The sequence below is a fragment of the Fistularia commersonii genome, chromosome 15 (assembly GCF_037954325.1).
Source record: "Fistularia commersonii isolate RoL2024-O1a breed Wild chromosome 15, RoL_Fcom_v1.0, whole genome shotgun sequence".
In the NCBI taxonomy this organism is placed as follows: domain Eukaryota; kingdom Metazoa; phylum Chordata; class Actinopteri; order Syngnathiformes; family Fistulariidae; genus Fistularia; species Fistularia commersonii.
The window spans coordinates 4,123,224-4,142,080 of NC_141298.1; the positions used below are offsets into that span (position 1 = coordinate 4,123,224).

The following is an 18,857-nucleotide window of genomic DNA, read 5'->3' on the forward strand; positions in this document are numbered from 1 at the left end:
AGTTATTGACATCACAGATATGTATAAAAATATCGAATGTGGCTGAAACTACGCGTTAACTTGATTTAAACATTTTTTTCTTAACATATAAAGTATCTGGCTGAACTGAACTGCTCCTCAGTTCTGCGCATGTCCTCTTCGGTTCAGAGGAACCCGGTGTACGGTGGGAGAGAGAGTAAGAGAGAGAGAGAGAGAGAGAGAGAGAGTGAGAGAGAGAGAGAGAGAGAGAGAGAGAAAGGGAGAGAGAGAGAGCAGGGGATCCATGGAGGAGCATGTCACGGCACAGGAGATTTTTATGTATTCTTGTCCACGATGCACTTTAGGATTTCAATAAGATGCGTGTGTGTTTGCAGATAATCGGTTTCCTCCTCGTCGCAAACTTTTCCCTCCAGCCTCTCCAAGCTCAGGGTGAGTCTGTCTGTTTTTTTTTTTTTTTTACATCGTTCGGATTAACGTTAGAACGTCAAAACGAACTCCATTCAGAAATCTTACAATGTCAACTTTCCCCTGCTGACATGCGGTTTCGGACAGGTTACAAACGTAGAAAAGGGAGTTTTTCGAATGAATGAACACGTCTGCTAAATTCGGCGCTACGCAGTCCAATCACCGTTGTCAATAAAACAAAAAAGCAAACAAACAAAAAAAGAAAGAAGTAACTCCGCTAGCTCCTCCATCAGGAGTCGGGTTGGGAGGTGATCGCGGGGGAATAACGGGACACACTCCAAGCATGTTTTGTGCGTTCAGCGCCCGTCGGGGAAAAAAAGAAAACTCCCGACACGCACACACATTAAAAGTTTATTTTGTGTCGGCTATATGTGTATAAAGGGCTTATACACTACAGGGCTCAATACACGACTGTTAGCTTTCCGCTCTTTTCGCGCAAGACGTGCGGGGGCAGTTAAGGGTCCTATATGGCGTTTTTCGGATGGGAGGAGGAGAGGTCTCTGCTGGGAGTTACACTGACAGCTAGCAAGCTATCGAAAGTCAAAACATGAACAAAATATCAACAAAATATCAAAAATATTGACACTGAAGTTGTAACCAAGAGTATGCGCCGTCCTTCTCAGACAGCGGGGAAAGGAAGGTAACGGCTGACATTGTAGCGGGACGCAGGAAAACGAAAAGGGACCGTTTGGAGAAAAGTTTCCTGTGGCCGTCACACTTCGCCCTCCTCTCTGCATCATGTTTTTAATATTTAAGGCGAGTGATCGGTTCTCTCTGCTCCCTTCGCCTCCCAACTTTTGGCATGACGAGCCCGCAGATGAGCTCACTGATACGAGGAGGTGTGCAGTTTCATGCTGTATGTTTCCAGGAGGGGGGCATCAGCAATCCATTCACTGGTACTCGTGAAAAGCAGGCAGACAAACAGAAAGGTGCGTTTCATCGCAGCTAAGACAGCTGGCCTTGGATTTGATCTTTCCTACTGATTGGCTGTGTCAACAATGACCTTCCACTTTGAGCGTTGTTGTTACATTTTTCAAGCCATTTGGCATCCCCAGAACTTTTCAACCATCTGAATCCTAAGCAGATTCTTGGAATACTTCACAGACCTGTGCTTATGTTTTCAATAAATCGTGAAGTTTGTGAATGTTTAGTGTAGATGGCTTCGGTTGATTCTTGAAAGGATGACCTCCAGCTGACGAGCTGTGTAGTTTTTGGTTTTTCAGCTTGACAGCAATGCTTTGAAATGCAGCGGTAGGTTTGGGGGGGTAAGAGGGTTAAAATCGATCCGTCCCAGCGTCCCCCTTAAACTGGTCTAATGTGCTGGTGGGTAGTCGTTTGATCTTCTGTCCACATGGGTGCAGGATGTGGATTTGCTCCGGCTAAATATCACTGTATAGCTTTTTTTTTCTTCCTGACACATCTGCCTGAAACATGAAAGTAACAGAGCTCTCAGATCCTCATTTGGGGAACACATTGTCTCCAAGGCTGGCGACTGTAAACCAGGTCTCAGTAGATCACGGAGAGGCTCATAGAGGTGTGATTAATGATGCCATTTGGAAAAATGATCGGACACTTTTGCTCCCCGTCAACCCTTCGTCTAAATTTTGTAGATTCCGCACATTTTTTTTTCTTTTTTGCTTTTCTCCAGCATTCTCCGGCATACTCCTTCATTTCTTTCATGTTGTAATTTGGATGTGGAGGCAAGCCGTGAGAGAATGCATCTGGAACCAATTTGACTCCTCAAAGGAAAAGGGAAGAGGAGGGGAAGGAGGGAAGTGAACGGCTGCCCTTTTCTTTCCAGGTCCACTGTGAGCCGCCATGGCCCAAGTCCCGCAAACCTAATTATAGTTTAGCGAACATAAGATTAAAGTACAGCAAACAGAGCTGAATTTCTTGAATTTCCCCTGTTATCGTGATTGTTTTGTGTGATTGCGTTGTTTCCTGACCAACAGCGTGTTACCAGTGTTTTGTAGAGTCTTAAATATAAAGAAAGGCAAAGTTAACCTGGATAATGAAGAACTTATGGTCCAAAATTCACTCTCTCCGCTAAAAACATAAATCGCATGCCAAAATTGTTTTTTAACAACCAAACACCTGTATCATAAATTGCTGTGACTGGTCAGCCCACTCTGGCTCGAAAGCTTAAATTCTTCAGCCTTGCCAGAAAAGGGGATCTGTTTATATTACTCTAATGCAAGTAGAGATGGGGGTGTGTGGTTCAATGTTGCTAAGATGGATATGCATTTTGGCCAATGTGCTGTTCCAGGAATTTTACACGGATGGTGTGTGTGAAGAATTTCTTTGTGTTGACCATTTTCAAGTGCAGGGAAACACTTGTTCAACAACAACTTTTATTATGTACTGTATTTTGACAGAATAAGTGTCAAATTCCCATTGCTGTTTTGGAAGAGCATTAAATGACACTGATTGCTTTGTCGACAGTTGTGTAACTGAAGATGACTTTTAGTTTGGAAAATGCCCTGTGTTCGAATGGTGAGAAGATATTTACAGTTTGAGTCTGTTATCTCCATGCTATTATCACTCCCATTTCCAGCATGAATGAGAATATAAATAATCACTGTAAAACAATCTTATGAAAAACAATTAATGTCACAAATGAAAATCAATGATTACACAGCCTTCAGTGAGTTGTTTGACATTTTAAATGGAAATAGAGTGGTGACGGTAAAGGGGCCCTTACTCTATATGGCCTGGAAATGGAAAGTGATGAGGGGCATGTAGATGGACCTCTCTTTCTGATGTATGTCCATTGAATTTTCCGAAGCAAATTGCATCGTAAGACTGGCTCGAATATCCTAAGTCATACTGAATTATCCTGTTGATGATTCATTCTGTAAACATACAGGGAGGAAGTTTGGTTTGAGGTCCAACTTTTGATTTTGGTCCCACCTGTAGTCAGTGGTATCCCCGCTTCAAGCTGGGGATGGTCAGTGGGGTTTTTGGTACACATTTAGGACTTAACACAAATAAAACACTGGGTTGAGTGTTTCATTTACAGTAATCTACCCGAATTTCCTGACTCTTGTGGTTTGTCAAGTTCTCAAGTTAGCCAACTTGTTTTGCTGTGTTGGTTGCTCTGTATTTATGATATTCCTTCAACAATCAGTCTTTTTTTTCTTTTTGTAGCTTCAGCTGTGACAAAACTCAAACTCATCATCACAACATCCTTGAAACCCTGTGTGAAAGATTTTTTATTTCGTTTTTTTTTCCTCCTTTCTTTGATAACAACCACTTAACGGGGGGGGGGGGGTATTTCCTAGTAGCTGCTCCTGACAGACAGAAGTGCCCATGTAAAGCAGAAATGTCCAAAGGAATTTTTGAAGATATTAGGCATTTTGTTGTTTTTCATTGACATTTTTTGGGCAATATTCCTAGTTCAAGGCTGAGAAGGTTAGTAATGGAATGTAAATGAACTTGCTAAATGGCAAGGCAGACTCCATTAAAACATGAAGAACAACATGAACAATGAAATTTGACTTTTATTGGCACTTAATTGTTATCTTAAACAGTAACACATGGTTTTGATGCAGCATTTATAAATGTCACATGATAATATAATATTAATTATAATATTTACAAGTTAGCTTGCAAATTCAGTTTAATTTAATGAAAATTAATTGATATAGTAACAGAAGATGTTTTTTCATTTTTTCTTCTTTTTCATACTGATCCCGCGTCATGTATACTGATCTGAGGGAGCTAAGAAGAGACAAATGAAGAATGAAATTTGTTCTGATCATATGGACATTAACATGCCATTGGTCAACACAGTGACCGCCATCAATCAAAATATCTGGACAGACAGACCTTATAAAGTTAAACTATCCAAGATAATGCAGTTTTCAAGGTGTAGGAAAATTGATAGTGAACCTTTTTCTCGGTACTTTGTTGAATTGACATGTGAACTGTGTCAATTTCAAGTCTGTTAATGGTAGCAGAAGTGATTCATCCTTTGTTTAGCTTAATTTGACACTGAGGAAAATGTTCTGTTTGCTGCGTTTTGTCTTAATATTTGTCAATTGTTTAGAGATCTGATGCATCAGAGGTCCCCTTTAGACAAGAGTGTACTAATAAAGAGGAAGACTGCAGTTTTGCTTCTACATAAGCTCATGTGTCAGTCATATTCATACAAAACAAGGTCTAAAATCTGTTTGCCTCGCTCTTGGTAAAGTCATGATCCATTCAACAAGTGTGTATGTAAATAAGATTGATATTTTTTGACATAGACCAAATGGTGGGGATGGAAATTGAAGGCATATTATAAGACAGCACCCATCCTTCATCTTATTTGACTTTGTAACAAATGCTAATTATAGATCATTTTTGTCGAAAACATCCAAGTAGTTACATTACTACATTTGCACATTACAATAAAAAAAAACTAGGGTAACTGAATTCATTAATCAAATAAAACAAAAATAAGTTTCTTGACATATATAGCAGATCGTTCACTCATCTCAAGTATCTATCTGATTGTTAAAAATACAAAAACTGCAGTTACTTGGGTATCATGGACTGCTCTTCCTAAACATTGGTTTTGTGCAAGTCGGTCAGCAACAGTGTGCGAAATCTGTGGGATCCACAGGCTTCAGGTCAGCTGTGATTTGAAAAGACAACATTACCTGCAGCTGATGGCACTCAAACTTTCTCAAAGACATCTTACAATGTGGCCCCTATATTTCTTTCACCTTGGAAAAATATCAACATGACACTAACCCTGTAGTCACTCAGTAGAACACCAAAAAAATAAACCCCATGGTTACTACCTAAAGTCCATTTGACAGTAACTCCTGATTTAGTTACTTAAACTGTAATCAATCAATGAAATTATAGTTTCACCTTGAACATGCTCTATCCCGCTCTTTTTTTTCCACAGTTATGTTGATAGTTTTGTGTCTTGTGTTGTTGGTAGTTGCTAGGCTCTCAGGGAAACGGAAAGCAATCTGATGCACAGGTCTTTACAGCAGCGCCAACTGTTAACAGCTGGAAACTTGAAAGGGAGTGGAATTTTTTTTTCCTGGATCCGCCCCAGAATTTAACCTGTTCTCCCACAGTCCATCCCTTACCAGGTGTGATTAAAAATTCTGCTATGTAATTTTTTATGATTGGAAACAGAAAAAAAGGAAAATACATTTTACTGAATACCATATATATGGCAATGAATTTACCATACATCATAGCCATTGCTTTGTTCTTAGAATTGATTAAAAACATGTCCTTTATGCAATCAAGCATTTTGAATTAAAAGACTGAAAATAAATATTTCAGATGTGCTTTTATGCATAGTTTCATGAATTTACAGGCCAGACATCTGGATGCAGAACAACCCCATAGCTTTTTGCAAAGAGCTAAGAAGTACTTTACTTTTTTTTCATTGTCATCAGCTCTGTGTCATTGTTTACAGTCCTAACTGACCTGAATTCTCATCTTGCAGAGTTTCCCACGCATAGGTTACTGTTAAGGTCCAGGTATTATTCATATTTGACAGCAGATGGTGATTCTACATTGTGAAAAATACTGTATATCCATCCATCCATCCATCCATTCATCCATCCATCCATCCATCCATCCATCCATCCATCCATCCATCCATCCATCCATCCATCCATCCATCCACTCATTCATCCATCCAATATTGTTATATCAATGATTTTTGACATGCATTTCAATTGTACTACTCATATTTACTTTATTTGATCAGTTTTTACATATGATTAATACCTCTGAATTTATCAAAGAAATTGAGACCATCTGAAACTGAGAAATGTTTTTTCTTCATTCTGAGTACAAGAAAAGAAAAGACTTCGCTGAAGACAACGTTAAGTCTTGTCCTGTAGACATAGCATGTTTATAGAGCTATTTTACCAAAAAATTGTTACAGTGAGTTTAAGATCACTTGAATGGCATTGCATCTGATTCCCATCACCTCTGATACAACTGATATCTATTTTTAATAATCCCCAAATGTTCTTAGTTATTTTCTTTTTCATGAAAAGGCATTATACCCCTATGCTGTAGAGAAAATGTAGAAAAATACCCTTATCATCGAGAAATAAACTTTTGTGAGGCAATATTTTGATTACGATGTGGCCATTAAAAGTTCCTCCAAGTGCAGAGTAGATATCTTTATTTAGGGAAAAAAATTAGGCATTTATAATTATTTGTATATAACTTTATTAATACCCCATGGGAAACTTTATTGTCTGCATTTCACCCATCATGGGTGAACGGCTGCCATCCATCACCACCAGGGGAGCAGGATTCAATGCCTTGCTCAACAACACTTTGACAAATTAGGAGGAGACGGGAATTGAACCACTTCTGTTGCGTTCCGAGGACAATCGCTCTACGTCCTGTGCTGCGCTGCCCCCATTTGTAAGTGGATTCAAAATTAAACTCCATCGTGATGTCATGATGTCCCCATCATAGATAATAAAACATTTGTTTGCCCCTGTGGTTGCCAGTGGTATTAAAGATAAATAAAGCTTTATTCGATTTTAATTACATTTTCTGCTCATTTCCTGAAGGTCATCTTCCATTGCTCGAGTCTTGAGATGCCTTATTTGGAATATTTTTCTCAGCATGGTGTTTCCTCAAATGTCTCGTCATAACAAGTGACGGAAATGTTCACTGTTAAATTATTTTCACTGAAACTTTATTGGGCTACAGTGTTCTGGCAGCTCGTGACTGCTGGAGGGCAGATCTTGGCAGGACCACATAGGGAGTTGCTATTCATGATTGCTTGGTTTTTTGATTGGAACGACAAAATATGTGCCAATATATCTCTATCAAATCATATCTTAAGCAATTTGTGAACAACAGACACTCTAAACCCAATCCATCCTTAAAGAAACCAAATTCATTGGCATGTCTCCAATTGTTGTGATTCAGCCTCCTACAACTCTTTCATGCTTTCTTCATCTTGCACACTGTAACTGTGGGGAAGGGTTGCCCTGCGTCTTCCCTTTAAGCACAGACTCCTCCTGGCATCTGTTCTTTGGTGTTGTTTCGAGGAAGACCACAGCAGTCACAGTCATTTTTTTTCAGGTTAGTCCAATTTGCTAGGAAGGAATTTTCTATTTTATATGATTATCTTGTGGTGTCATGCTTCATGGGGGCCTGGATTATGTTTACAGGCAACAATGAGAATGTCACATTAATGCTGTCACAATAAATGTACTACTAACACAATGCAAACTAATTCAGCAATAAATAAACTTAAATTTATTGTATGTGTGAGCGATGCAACTTTAAAATTAGCTCTGTATTGCTATACTTTATATATATTAATAGTGCCATTTAGCAAAATTGCAGGAGAAGAAGAGCAAAATAATGTCACTTCAATCAGTGCTAAAGGTGGTACATTTGTTTTTAAAAAGCGACTTGATAGCAGTTTATCAATCAAAGACAGGCCAACCCCCATTTTCTGGGACAGAGAAGGCAGAGCAGCCTAGCAATTGACCCTTGAATTATCTTGTTGTTCTCAAAGTCCTGTTAAATGTTTTTTTTGAGGTGACACTGAGCTTTGAAAAAGTCTCTGATTATAGAAATCCCAAAGGGAATCAATCAAGCATCATGCAGAAAAATTATGAGGTGCCGAATTTCTAAAACTACAAAGACTGCCTCCAGAACATATGGCATTCACTACCTAATCTGTATATTTCATGTTTTATGGTACGGTAAGGGATATTTCATGTCAGTGTTTGATTTTATGCTTTGTTCTTATGATGAATAAGTAAACTTATAATGTGACAACTTGATGTGTGAAACACATGAACCAGTCATTCACCTCCATGAACATAGACCATACATTGTAAGACCTTTTGTTTTGTTTTTTTCCTTTAACCATGTTATTCCCTGCCTGTCACTCACCCTTTTATTCCTTCGCTGAAAGTCGTTCATGCATCTCATGATGTCACGTCCCATTACTGGCAGGATACAGGTGGTCTGCATTGTGCTTTGATTTGTCTAATTGAATATGAGATGAGGAGGCTGTGTGTAATCCCCCAAACACCTGGCCAGCATCTGGCTGGTTGGGCCACTTCTGGTTCTTATAACAAACTTCATCACACGTACACACACGCTTCCCTTAATTACAATATTTTTCAACATAAACAAGGAAAATCTGTGGATATTGTGTTTGATTCTGTGATCATCGTTTATTCTTTCCAGATACCGTTTTGTATCTCTCCAAATTTCATGCCTTCAATGTTTTTCTGTGGCATATCAATTGCAACATATTTTGCAATCAGATATACCCAATGTTTTCAATCTAAAATAGTTTACTATTTGAAAGGAGAATCAATCAGTACATCTGATGGACCAAAGCACTTGATTGTTGCCAAAAATGATAAGTGAATGATTTTTCTGGCTACAATAATTTCATATTCACTGATGAGAAACATCCTAATTTCTGGCAGTTAGTTTTTTCATTCAGTAATAGATTGTACTGCTGTTAGAGGCCTGCAAGGAATATCTTCACAGTGTAATGTGTAGACTGAGCCTTATTTAAAGTTTTTATTATGAAATAAGTGTTTGCCACAGGGACACACGAGTAGGCCTAGAACTTTAGCCCTACGTTCTGTCTGTTCAGAGGTTTAGTGATCAAAGTAAATAATGCATAAAATAGAACAGAACAGGTACAAATGGTTCATTTAATTTCATTAATATTGTTGACCTGTTGTAAGTTGACTGTAGACTTGCAGCGATAGGCAAGGGCATGAGGACTGGTATTGCAGTATTGTACACACCTGCACGGAGGCCTTTAAAAAAGCATTGTAACTGACAAGAGAACATCCACCCAAAATGAGTTATTTTCATCATTTCTTTTTTTTGGTTGTTTTCAATATATATTAATTTGGTCTCTGGTGTCTTCTGATACTCTAGCAGAGGAAAGGAACATCTAGAGAGCCCTCTGTAGAAAGTCTTTTTGAAGCCGGAAGGACCCAAATGTTTTTTGTAGTTGCACCAAAATATATAAAATATCTTCTTTGCTTCTTGAGCTTCTTTAGGTGAAGGGTAAATGGTTAATTTCCATACCCGAATTAGAAAAACTTATAAATTGACTATTCAAAAGTCATTGGGTAATTATAATTCTGAAATCAATAAAAAATTCAGATTTCAAATGCAAAATGCTCATTCTGTTGGCAGGTGGAAATTCCTGTGGCTTCAAGGATTTCGAACTAACAAGCCTGACTAATAGATGGTTTGATATTAAAAGAATAAATGAAAAGATGAACGTATATGTTGTATATATTATTATATATTATCTATATATTTAAATATTATTCAATATATTCACACAGTAATAATGAAAAAATGACAGGAGGAAGAACGAGAGGCTGCAGAGATGAAGATGCTAAGGTTCTCTTTGGGATTTACCAGAATGGATTGGATCAGGAATGAGTCTATCAGAGGAACAGCACATGTTTAATGTTTTGGAGAGAAGGTCAGAGAAGCCAGACTGAGATGCTTTGGTCATGTACAGAGGAGGGATAGTGAACGGAATATATTGGTAGATGGAATCTAGAATCGCAGCTGCCAGGCAGGAGGTCTTGAGGAAGACCAAAGAGAATTTATGGGTGTAGTGAGAGTGAATATGAAGGTAGTTGGTGTGAGAGAGGAGGATACAGAGAATAGGGTTAGATGGAGAAGATTGATTCGCTGTGGCGACCCCTGAAGGGAAAAGCTGAAAATAAGAAAAAGAAGATTTGATGTATTCTCATTTCAAAAAATGTAGCTATGAATGTAGAGGCATATGTTTTTTGAGTTGTATATCTTCTTTGCATTTATTTTTGGCCACTTTTGAAAGTACATTCAAATGTGTTCATATTTATATGGCAAGCTGAATATGAGGTCTTAGAAAAAAAGGATTTTGTCCTTAGTCTGCTCTGAAACGCTCAATAAGATGGTTGTTAGATATACACTTTTCACATAATTTGGCTACAAAACAACATTTAATTGAATCATGCCTGTTCTCTCGAACATGCTCTGTTGATCCTTTAATGCCCAGCTCCTTCTGGCAAATCTCAATTAATCAATTCACAGGAAATGACTTTTGACCTCCATCCATTAAATTCTCCCCCCAGTGAGTCTGCTGCAGATCTTAGGAATGCAGGAAGCAGAGTATAAGTGCACAAGAGATTTCACTCATCTGTGTGTGTTTGTGTATGTGTGTGTGTGTGTGTGTGTGTGTGTGTGTGTGTGTGTGTGTGTGTGTGTGTGTGTGTGTGTGTGTGTGTGTGTGTGTGTGTGTGTGTGTGTGTGCGTGTGTTTGTGTTTCTATGTTACAGCAGTTACTGTTTTAACATGTGTGTTATTTGATGTTGCTCCTGAACTTGTTCATTAACATTAAAATGCTAATTGCAGTTCAAACTCATCAGGGGCAACTGAACTAAAAACAAGATAATAAAACTAACATTTATGGCTCACAATTTACCTGTTCAATCGCGATGTCATTGTCATGTTGAAGTTTACGGCTTGGTTCCATTTTTGGAGAGCTCAGTTTTTACAATTCTGATCCTGTAAACCAAGAGACTAGACAAATCTGTCTCATTTAAACTACGGGGTTTTACTGCTTGGCTGAATTCATTGTTGTAGCCCTCTGGCTTTATGACTGAATGACAACACTGTTGTATGTATTCATGGCAGTACCACTTCAAGAATGCAATATTATAACAAATTTTAAGATAAACTAGGCTCATCTTAATGTTTTCCATAACTATTCTCCTTTTGTCATTATGACAGTCTCTTATCATCCTACTATGATTACAATGTGGACAAACATTTGACCTTAGAATAAACTTGATCAAGGAGAGGTTTTTTTTTGCCAATAAAAAAATGATAAACTGCTTGTGCATATAACTGGTATGGTTTACTGAAAAAGGTGATATATACAGATCACTTTTGAATGTGTATATACATACAGAATCCAGCACTGAAAAAAATATAATTTAAGTGTTTTTTTTGGAAATAGTTTTACAGAAAGAACATGACAATTGTAAAAATATGTTCTGTAAATATGTGATTAATACTTAAGACTTCAAGTTTCAGGTAGAAGATACCAGCTTCTCACAAAAAGGTTGCAAGTTCAGAAATACCTCAGCAGTTTCTAAGAAATGTGCATTTCAAATGTGCAAATCAATATTAAATGACTTCTACAAGTGTCTCTGGGAAAAAAAAAAAAGTGTCTTGCCCCCAGCCCCTCCGGTATGTCCACTCTCTCCTTCCACACAGAGGAAGTGGGGGTGCACTAAAATACTAAAATTCCTATTCTTATCGCGGCAGCAACCAGGCTAGAAGACAGAAGTCTCGATACTATTTCCAGATTGTTTGCCATTCTTAAATTGGTGTTTTTTTTTCCTTTTTCTAAAGGACGAGGGAACTCTGCTGCTCTGATTGACTCTTAGTGGAATGAAAAGAAAGTTGAAGAAAATGGCTATTGTTGCTTAGTTAAAATTAGAGTGAGACTCTTTAATTTGAAGTGCATTTGTAATCCATTTGAGCTATTTTTAAAATGTTTTGTTTTGGGGTTTGTTTAGTCTGTTGTAACTGCATTGTCTGCCTGATCATGGTTTCAGCTCCGGCTAACACTGTTGTTTTCACCAGCTTCGACAGCTAATTGTTTTGTTGTTGCCGGAAGATTGAGGTTGGTTGTAGGGTTTTTTGTTAAAAAAGTCAGATTTTCAGACGTCTGTGAAAAAAAGTAAAATTAATTAGTGTAGCATTCAGCATTTATACTATTCTTTAATAAGATACTGAGCTCCAAATCCAAAAAAGAGGTTTATAAAACTGAAGTTTTTTTTTTGTTTACTGATCTTATATTTCTCACAGTGGACTTATGTGTCAAGAGTGTATCCCATTTAGAGCAGATCTAGATGGGAGAGGGGAGCTCTGGATTCTGTCATTTTTTTGTCAATACAGACCACAGGAGTTGTTGTGATCAGTTTTTTCCTCTTAGATGGTGCACAGTTTGTATTGCATCTGCAAAACAAGAACATACAATAACTGTATGTCAAAGTGGCTGGGGGTGTAAAACTGGAAGGAGTCAGTTTGTAAAGTGAATGATCCATTACGTATCTGTAAAGGGAAGGGGGTACAAAATTCAAAATCAGTGGAATAATAATTTAAAAGGCAAAAATATGGTCCTAAATGACAGGAAAGACAATTATTTGACTACCTCTTTTAAAACATAATAAATGTTAAAATTAGTAGATGTATACTTCTACCAGCTGAAAAAGACAATTTCCTACATTGTTTATTTAGTCATTATCATTTTTATTATGTTTTTTCAACAGATTTTACACATGCATATCAAAGTTTAATTGATGCTCTTTAACTGCCAGGCGCTGTATTGTTACACTGCAAATACTATTTTATGAGAAATAAATAATTATGTTTTCTTTTACCCAGTGAGTGACAGGCTGTCAGTGTTGTTCCAAACCCCCACACAGCTTTGTTTGTCTCGGATAACCCCCAGTTGTTTGTCTTTAAACAGTCGCCCACATGTTCCCCTGTAGGGATCTCAGAGTTCATGCTGTTACGCTTCTTATGGGTTGAAGGTGTGTGTTTATGTGTGTCTGTTTGTATGTATGTGCTTATTTCTTTGTCTGTGTTTCTGAGTTCTTTTGTGTGTTTGTGTTTGCGCGTGCATGCATATGTGTTTAAGCAGCTTTTAATTCACAGCCCATATTCCTTGCCAGGATATAGCAGCTTTGCACATTTACTGTGTGGGCAATAATGCCAAGGAACAATTCCAAACTTCCTGCAGCCAGTTTCCAGTTCAGCAACAGCTGTCTCAGCTGGGCAAAATGCATTGTTCGTTTTGTATACCTACACCCAAGGCTGGGGGAGAGGGCTAACCGTGTTTTTGCCCGGTTTTAGGGCAAGACTTTCAGAAATGGGGACACTTTGTCTAGAAAGGCTGCACAACAAGCAGTAAAATTAAAATTTATAGGAGCCTTTCCCCTTTGTCAAAAAAATATTTGTTTATTTTACCTCCTGGTGAAAAGCAAACAAGAATTACACAGTAAGAATCTGTCTCAGATCTTGACCCGCACTGACCTTTCATTTGTTTGTTTTTTTTTCCCATGCATAGATTGGACAAATAGAACAAATAGTCTTTTGAGTAACTAATAAAAACGCTTGTTTCGGATATAAATTTGCATGCATCCGGATGACCTGTGCTATTTGCTTGGTGAGGCTGTGTACTGGTTTTGTGCTTACCTTAATTCTTCTTTAGTGCTTGGATTGATTTGGTTTCACTGTCTTCAAATAGGTGGCACATTATTAAAAACAAAAACAAAAAACCACTGGTTTATTATATATATCATCTTTAAATACTTCATCAATTAAATTAGAAGTATTTAGAAAAAAATCTCTTGAGTTATTGTGGTTAAAGTTTACATGTTGTTTTAAAAGAATAATGGAGAATGCATGGCAAAAATGCCATTTTAATCTCACCATCTGATCGACTTGATGCTTTGCTGGTGTGACAGGACACGGATCTTTTGTATAGTTGTGTGCAAGAAAATTGGGTTGCTGAGTTCAGGGTAGCAGTGCAGTGAGGGGCTTCAACCCTGAATGCTATACTGTAGCTGAAGGGTGGGGGTTCTTGTTTCTGGTGTGTGAATACTGAAGCAGAATGAGGCCAGTGCTCATTAGCAGCCAGCAAGAGGCCTTATATTGTACATGATGAAGCAGCCTTCATCATCCCTTCTCCTCCCTCAAATAATTATGTCACTGATAATTGCTTGAACAAGTGGTTTCTGCAAGTGTGCATGAAAGACAGAGCTCAGTTGCCCTTACTTCTGGCCTCAGTAAGTTCAAAACTGTACAGAATTACCAATCTCTAATACTGCTTTATACTACATAGCCTCGGCTCCTTCTTTTCACTATCTTTGTAAAATTTGCTGACATTATAAAAGATTGTCAAACTGTGTTCTCCTCATATGTGAGGTTTCGTCAGGCTGTTTTCACATCTACAGCTTGGTTGGTTTTGTCTGAATAAAAAATTGGTTAATCCACACTTGTATTGGAATTAGATCTATCTGATGTCAAGCAAGAAATATTTCAAGCTATCAACTTTGGATCGACAAAATCTATCATTGTGGTGTTACTCTTCATTGGTCAGATATTTGGTAGGTTGGGAGAATGAAGTAAGGGGAGTTGTTTTTCTCCCGGGGTTGTTGACATTTTGCAGAGCGGGCTGGCTGAATTTACATGTCTTTGTAATTGTGGTCATCACAAAAATTGCACACAGCAGTTGTGTGGAATCAGTGTTCCCCATCCCAAAAACAGTGAGTTTATTTGTTAATGTGTCAGGACCACCTCCTCAATGTGTTTTCAGGCACGTTTCCTAGATTTGGCTCCTACAAGTTATTCTTGGTTTCACACTTCATGATTTAACACTTCGTGTTGTCAAATGAGTCAATCCTAAAATTCTAACATTCTTTTGATTTTGGCTTAGCTTAGTCAATTATGTTTATTCGGCTTTGAAATACGGGATACTGGATTATGGATACTCCTTAGTGTTATCTACATTTTGGTTTCATCCTCAACAGGATTCCCAGTGTTTTGAGTCATGGGTGTATGTTGATATTAATACCATGAACAAATAATCACTATTGAATATGTAGTGGTCGCATCACTTCTGAAGCGCCACCATAAATACCTAGCACCAGTTTCCAATGGGAAACTTCCTGTCACTGTTTTATCTACCTTATTAGCAAGGCAGCATAAAAAATCTGGTTGTGTAAATTACATCCATGTTGAGTCATTATTTCTTGTTAATGAAGAAGGCTAAGTGTAGGGTTTAAATAATCAGCTGTGAATACAATCATTCCAAGTAATGCACACACACACACACACACACACACACACACACACACACACACACACACACACTTACATAAACATGTACACACACTTCTTGTCATTAGAGCATCAAAGACAAATGGACAGGGTGATCTAATCCAGAGACTCCACACCCAGGCATGTGTGCTCTGCCACACACACACACACACACACACACACACACACACACACACACACACACATACACGTGCCATCTGATAAGCAGGAGTTATGGTTCTCATTATGTTGGACTTGCAAAGTGCAGTTTTCTTTCATCTCTGATAATGCCAGTCTTCTATCAGGCTGATCATACATAAATACAAATAACCTTGTGTATTCAAATGTGCAAAGTATGCCATGTGAGAATAAATATACACATTTAGAATTTTCTTGAAAACTTATGTGAAAAGTTGACAAATGTCTGGGTTCATTCAGTTTCCATAAGTGTAATTTAGTAAGGTGTGCAACCATTATAAAACATACTTTTCACTTTTCACAATTGTTTTTTTTTTTTGTTAAATACAGAAGTTCATTAAATTGGACAATGAATTCTATACAAACAACCTTTCAGTTAAGTTCTGACCAATCCATTTATCCAAAGTGGTCTATTACATTTGCCCCTTTTCCTCAAATATCACATAATACAAATGTTAAAACAGTAAACATACTTCATGCCAATTTTCAAACATTAGCATGTCTACATGTCACTGATCACATATCAATATAAACATTGTAGAACCCCAGCAGCAACTAACCACAGACTGATGGAAGGAGTCAGTGAATATAGATTGATTGAGAAGACCAACCAAATTGTCAAAGTTGCTGTTTAACAGGCTGAAAATAAAGGGAATCTAAGAATTAGAACAGCTTTTTATCTCCCTTTGGTTGGACATTATCGCATAAACATAGGGCATGAAAGTAGTTGTAAGACAAATTTCTGCCTTTTGTTAAGAGATAGGCAAAATCACATTAAGACTTGTCAGATATGCAAAAGGGAGCCTTTAATGTGAAATCTATTTAAGGAGCTAACTGAGAACCGCTGGTCAGTTTTGTATGGATTGGCTTAATCCACAATATACATTTGAGATCCTCTTTGGCAACAGAAGGACTCCTCCCAATGGTAATTTCTTTCCCGACCCCATAAAACCACGATCCACCTAATAATTCGGACTGTGGTTATGGTAAGTGGTGGGACATTGCTGATGAGCGGGAAGCAGCTGGCATATCACAACAGAGTGGGTTTTAAGAATAAATAGCCAAACCAAACTTTGCAGGCTGACTGGTCAAACAAAACCTAAATGCACAGCTTTTTCTGTTGTAAGTTTAAAGTTAATGAATTAAATCAATTTTAATTAAATTAAACTAAATCATATTTCTGCGTAGACCACAAACTGGGAAATATGTCAAACCAGGAAAAAGCATCTTATGCCCCTGTCACTTTAACAGATGGTGTGCTTCGAAACTGAATGAGAGCATAGATATCTTAGGGAGCTTGGTCTCCCAAAAAATTCATACCAGCCCTCACACGCTCTCAGCTGCACAACAGGTTACTTTATGTATACATTCTGCACAGAGTCAATAGTCAACATTGCCTGTTGAAATTGTTGTACTCACGTCCTTTGAAACAGTTATGTTTTCATTGAAATACTTTTTCCGTAGTGTTCCTAACTTTTTAAGGACATGGTGTTTTGGATTAAGAAACCGAAACAAAAGAAAATAAACAATCTGACAATAGTCTTCCTTACCCCCTCTCAATTAAAAAAAGATTAAACAACAAAAAATAAAGAGTCAAGTTCCTGCACCCACCACGAGGGCTGGGTGCTCATGGGGAAATCACAGGTGCGGGCTCAGTTCAGCAATTCTGTGTTAAAGTCCTCAGCGAGGAGGTGAAAGCAGTTTGTTGACAGCAAAGCCTGCCAACTTACTTACTGGAACCTTGGGTTGGGCTGTGGTTTGGAGGTCGTTTGCTGCTCATGTTTTGCTGGCACTGTCTTTTCTATCTTTTTATATGAGTGACATAAATTCTTGGCTTGCTCTGTGAGATTATATTCTGGCTCTGCTGGGCTGTGTTGTGTGTGGAAACACAAACATGACACAAGACTTAAATATATATAAAAGTGACCACTATATTTTGAGTGCTTGTCATACCACGATTTTGTCTTTCAGTGTGAGTCAAAGAACTCATGTATTGTTTACAAAGCAGTGATTACACAACTGCACTCTGAAATTGACCATAACGATCAAAAAGATTGTTTTCCCACTGAGTTCAAATTATGATTTATTGTTATGTTTCTTTAAAAGAAAAAAAAAATAACGTGAATGTCAATCAACATTGTCATAGTCCAGCAAAGTATTGCTTACAACTATTTGCCTTTAAAGAAAGGACGAAGTATTTGGCAAAGTGAGTTTTTATTGAGTACTTAAAGTTTTTGATGCAGAACCTTAAGCTGTCTTCTTCCTCATTATGGTTTCATTTGAGAAGAAATCATTGAACAGACAGGTCGACAACACAGGGGATTTACCTGTAATTGGCCGCTTAAGTCACTTGTTCATCCTGTACCTTTCCATCGATCTATTGAGATCATAATTGCAATGCAATTCATTCTTTGTACAGGCGTTTGCTGAGGTTTCATCCATTGGTTTCATCCAGTCAATGAAATTCAGGTTTAAAAGCAGCAAAAGCAGATGTTAGACCAAATGTTTTTATTGTCTTTTGTTTGTAGAAAAATAAAAATTGTTTGTCTTTTTTTGTGATAAAATATAATAAATAAAGTAAAAAAAAAATAACAAACAGAATTTCATACTGATTCCTGTACGTCTTGGTGATGTATATCTTAGATACACAAAGAATATCCAAAGATACCAAAAATACAGTTTCACATTGAGAATAGTCACTAATGTGTGGCTCACCTGTTTCCTCAACAATCTGACAGAGACATTCAGTATTTGATCAGGGGTAGCCTGATGCATCATTTTGATCCCCAGCCTGGCATTGAAGAGAAGTGAAGTGAAGTGAGGTGAAGTGAAGTGAAGTGAAGCGAACTGAAGTGAACTGAAGTGAGAAAGCAGGGCTTGCTCCTTCCTATCACCACCATTGATGCAACCTTAACTAAGTTGTTAACAAGTGTGTAACTGAGTAAACGCAGGGAACAATGTGCATATATGTGTAATACTGTGCAAATATGTCATTATGATTATCTGTAAATGTAAGTGCGTGCAAGTGTGTGTGAATAGGTGAATGTACTTATTACTTTGTTGCACAGGACCCTTTCTCATACACTCACTGAAAATTTTTTCAATAGTTGAAGTTTTAAAGGGGGTCATGCTGTTGAAAGTTGTTGGTATTTGAGTATGATTCATCAAACTGTCAAAATGGTCATTTTGTTTTTGATAGTGCTGTTATTTAGTTGGCCGTAATTTGAATTTCATTGTCACTTATGCTATAGTATATGTTGCAACTTTCGGATTTGTCACTGTTTGAATTCGAATGTGAAATACAAATGGGATCGGGACAAATGACCAGCAGCTGCTAGAACTTA

At 37.7% G+C, this 18,857-nt stretch overlaps 1 protein-coding gene across 1 annotated transcript in view; it reads left to right on the forward strand.

Annotated features, from left to right (window-relative positions):
* Nucleotides 1-222: 222 nt before the first annotated feature.
* reck (reversion-inducing-cysteine-rich protein with kazal motifs) overlaps nt 223-18,857 on the forward strand; it is a 38,156-nt gene continuing 19,521 nt past the window's right edge. Inside the window, exon 1 of the mRNA XM_086160896.1 lies at nt 223-408. Within this exon, the coding sequence (XP_086017022.1) occupies nt 336-408 (73 nt within the window). The 5' untranslated portion in view covers nt 223-335. The remainder of the gene's footprint in view (nt 409-18,857) is intronic.